Source organism: Cyprinodon variegatus, unplaced genomic scaffold, assembly GCF_000732505.1.
Source record: "Cyprinodon variegatus isolate N-32 unplaced genomic scaffold, C_variegatus-1.0 Scaffold446, whole genome shotgun sequence".
Lineage (NCBI taxonomy): Eukaryota > Metazoa > Chordata > Actinopteri > Cyprinodontiformes > Cyprinodontidae > Cyprinodon > Cyprinodon variegatus.
The window spans coordinates 184,484-187,711 of record NW_015150899.1 but is presented as its reverse complement, the minus strand read 5'-3'; the positions used below and the strand labels follow the sequence as shown (position 1 = coordinate 187,711).

The 3,228-nt window shown below is 39.6% G+C and overlaps 1 protein-coding gene across 1 annotated transcript in view; it reads right to left on the bottom strand.

The window, feature by feature from the left end:
• Window positions 1–3,228, bottom strand: part of arsb (arylsulfatase B) — a 41,013-nt gene that overhangs the window by 32,496 nt on the left and 5,289 nt on the right. Inside the window, exon 2 of the mRNA XM_015389037.1 lies at window positions 248–434. Coding sequence (XP_015244523.1) covers window positions 248–434 — 187 coding nt within the window. The remainder of the gene's footprint in view (window positions 1–247; window positions 435–3,228) is intronic.

The following is a 3,228-nucleotide window of genomic DNA, read 5'->3' as shown; positions in this document are numbered from 1 at the left end:
TTTGTCCCTTGTTTGACTCCCTCTACTGGTCTGGAGCAAAATAAATGTTTGCATTGCATCATTGCATTATTGTAGATTTTTGCTTCTATTTTCAGTAGCTGTCTCAACTTTCTGTTTGTTTTTTTATGATTTGGAGTTTACATCATAAGTGTGTTTGCAGCTCATTTTGTCCTTTGCTGTGCGTTTGTACCTGTAGGCTAACATAATAATCCCATATGGGGGTTTTTCCTCTTTCTTTAACACAAACCAAAGTATGTGTCGAAGCCTCTGCGCGTGGGCAGGCAGTCCTTCTTGTACATGCCCAGGTGCCACTTCCCCACCATGTGAGTGTCGTAGCCGGCCTCCTTCAGGAACTGAGGCAGCAGTTTCTCATCCAGAGGGACGCAGTACGGCTGGCACGGCCAGATGATCTGGTGCTGCATGCCTGTGTGGATCTAAAAAGGTAAAAAATAGACTGTTAGGAAATAGTAAAAACAGAGCTAAAAGCAATCAAAAGCAGCAGAGAGGGAACCAACAGCCTATGTGGCATCGATGAAGCAAATAAAAGGTTGCAGAAGGAAATATGTCAACAGAACTTCCTGAACTACACATCCGCCTCAGTACTTTGATTATTTTTTATGTTGGATGGCTGTCATGCCATAAAAGCATTGTTATCAGCAGTTCCTAATAATAAAAATATGCTGTAACTTTATAAACAACAACAAAAAAATCTGTTGCTTGTCATTTAGGAAGTAAATGAAAACTTAAAACTTTAGTTGATATTTTTACAAAATTCCAAAAGTTTTTCTTTCTGCTGACAACAAATTCAGGATGTTTTATTATTCTCTTTTATAATTCAATAAGTCAATAGATAGAATAGGGTCGCTATTCACTGCCTACAGAGTAGCTATGTGGAGGGAGGATGAGAGACAGAGGAGCACTCTGTACAAATTACGTACACATACGGAGCTTTTTCAGCTAAAATGGCAAAAGAGTGTAGATCTATAAAAGGTTAAGGATGGCTGGATGNGAGACAGCTACTGAAAATAGAAGCAAAAATCTACAATAATGCAATGATGTAATGCAATGCAAACATTTATTTTGCTCCAGACCAGTAGAGGGAGTCAAACAAGGGACAAAACAAGGACCAGAGGCACCGTAAAGACAGGAAGTCATGCTTTAACACAGGACTTTCAAAATTAAAGTTTGAGGAAGAAGTTATTATCTTTCATTTTATGAACAAGCACTTAGCCTTTTATATATATAAAAGCTTGACTTCCTGTTTATCCCATATGTGCTGTGTCGAATCGCCCAATTACATCATAGCGCGGCGCCTTGGCCTGCTTGGATTCAAAGAATCCTTCATATGCAGCCGACAAATGCAGCCCACTTTTCTCCCGGTTGGAAGGATGTGTCCGGCTTATCCTTTGTAGCTTAGGGTATCCCATGATTCATTGCAAGCCTGCTGCTTGTCATTCCCCGATCCGTCCCGGAAGCACGATCCGTTCTACGCATGAGCATCCAGATATACCTCCGGGTCATCCTTGATTTTACTTTGTTAAAAATACCTAAATGGCATTTTCCCCTCTCCAAAAATAGTAAACGTACTAAAATATTATGTGTTAAAGGTTAATAATGTATTTCCTGAGAAAATAAATGCGTTAAAATCTTTTCTGTTTTAGCGTCTCTGCCCGATCCGCACCGGAAATGGGATCCTATGCTACTTTCGGCTTTGGATTTAAACATGAATCTAGTCTTTTTGAGTTTGATGCTTTCGTTTGTTTTAACCTTATGCTATATAATGCGTAATCTAAAGAAAGAAACAACTAAAATGCAGATAAACATGGTTTAATCATATTTTGCCGGACTGCTCTGGGCATGTCCCATGATGACGTCAGAGATGCAGTTTAACAAAGAAAATGTAAAAAGAATAAAAATTGTCTCACTAAAGTCATAAAACATTTTTTAAAGGTGTGTATTAGCATTCTTTAGGGAGTTATGAATATAAATAAGTAGTTTTAGTACCATAATTACATTATTTATGGACAAGTGGATGCATATTTGTTTGCACATGTGCAGAACGGATCGTGCGTCCGGGACGGATCATTAGTGACACAGCTCCATGCTCAGAGGAAAAAGTTGTTAGTGCAGTTTAATAATGGATGGACAATAATGGACAAGGATGAGAATAATTTTGTCTTAAATAATGCAAATTGTTATTTTAAATGGTTAATGAGTCAGTGGCGGGTAATCTCTGGTTTATTGAGAGGTTTTACTTGTCCCTGTGCAAATGGGTTTGGCTGACAGAGTAAGCACAGATTCCAGTACCTCTTCAGTGTGGGGACTATAAATCTGATATATGTGACGGAAATACTGCTGATGAATCTCCTAAGAATTTAAATGAGCACATATAACAGTGGTGAGAAGTTCAGCATCCATTCTTTGCCTGCTTTGTAAATCAACTGTCACACAGAGCATGTGAGCGGAGCGTGGAGCGAGTGGAAAAAATATGGTGGGGCGCAGAGCGGTTTTTAATTCAGGATTTTGCTCCGCTCCAGTTCGCTCCGATGCGAACTAAAATTGTATCGGTCACATCATTAAATCAAACGCTGTGTGTCCCAGGGTAAATTGAGCGATTTGACCGGAGTGGCAGGAAAATTAAGGTGAATGCGGAGGGGATTTTTGAGCGGGGCGTCCTGGCGCAACTTTGAGCGGCTCCGTTCACATGCTCTGCTTTCATGGTTGCTAGGGGACAGATCCTGAGCTAGTAATGGTGACGGTCAGAGAAGGCTAACCCTGTTTGAATGTATATCCAAACTTTTCCCACCTCTTTATTTTTCACATCCTTCGAAGACCTATTCCAGGCAGACTGGGTCCTTCAAGGACGCAGCCGCTGGATTGGAAGCGGCCCTGGTTTGGTCTTTGTTTGACTCCCTCTAGTGGAGTACAGCCGTTTTGCAGAGAGAGTTTACTAATATTTTTACTCTTTGTATAATTTTCTTTCTGCAGCATTTTGTTTTTTGATTTTGCATTTATTGTTTGCATCAGTTTTGTTCAATTCTATATTTCCCTTCTATTCTCATTTCTGAAGCATTTTTTGTAGAAGTCTTTTTGTTAGATTGTTTATTTTATTTTGCATTGTATCACCAAACGCTTTTGCAGCTCATTTTGTCCTTTGCTGTGCGTTTGTACCTGTAGGCTAACATAATAATCCCATATGGGGGTTTTTCCTCTTTCTTTAACACAAAC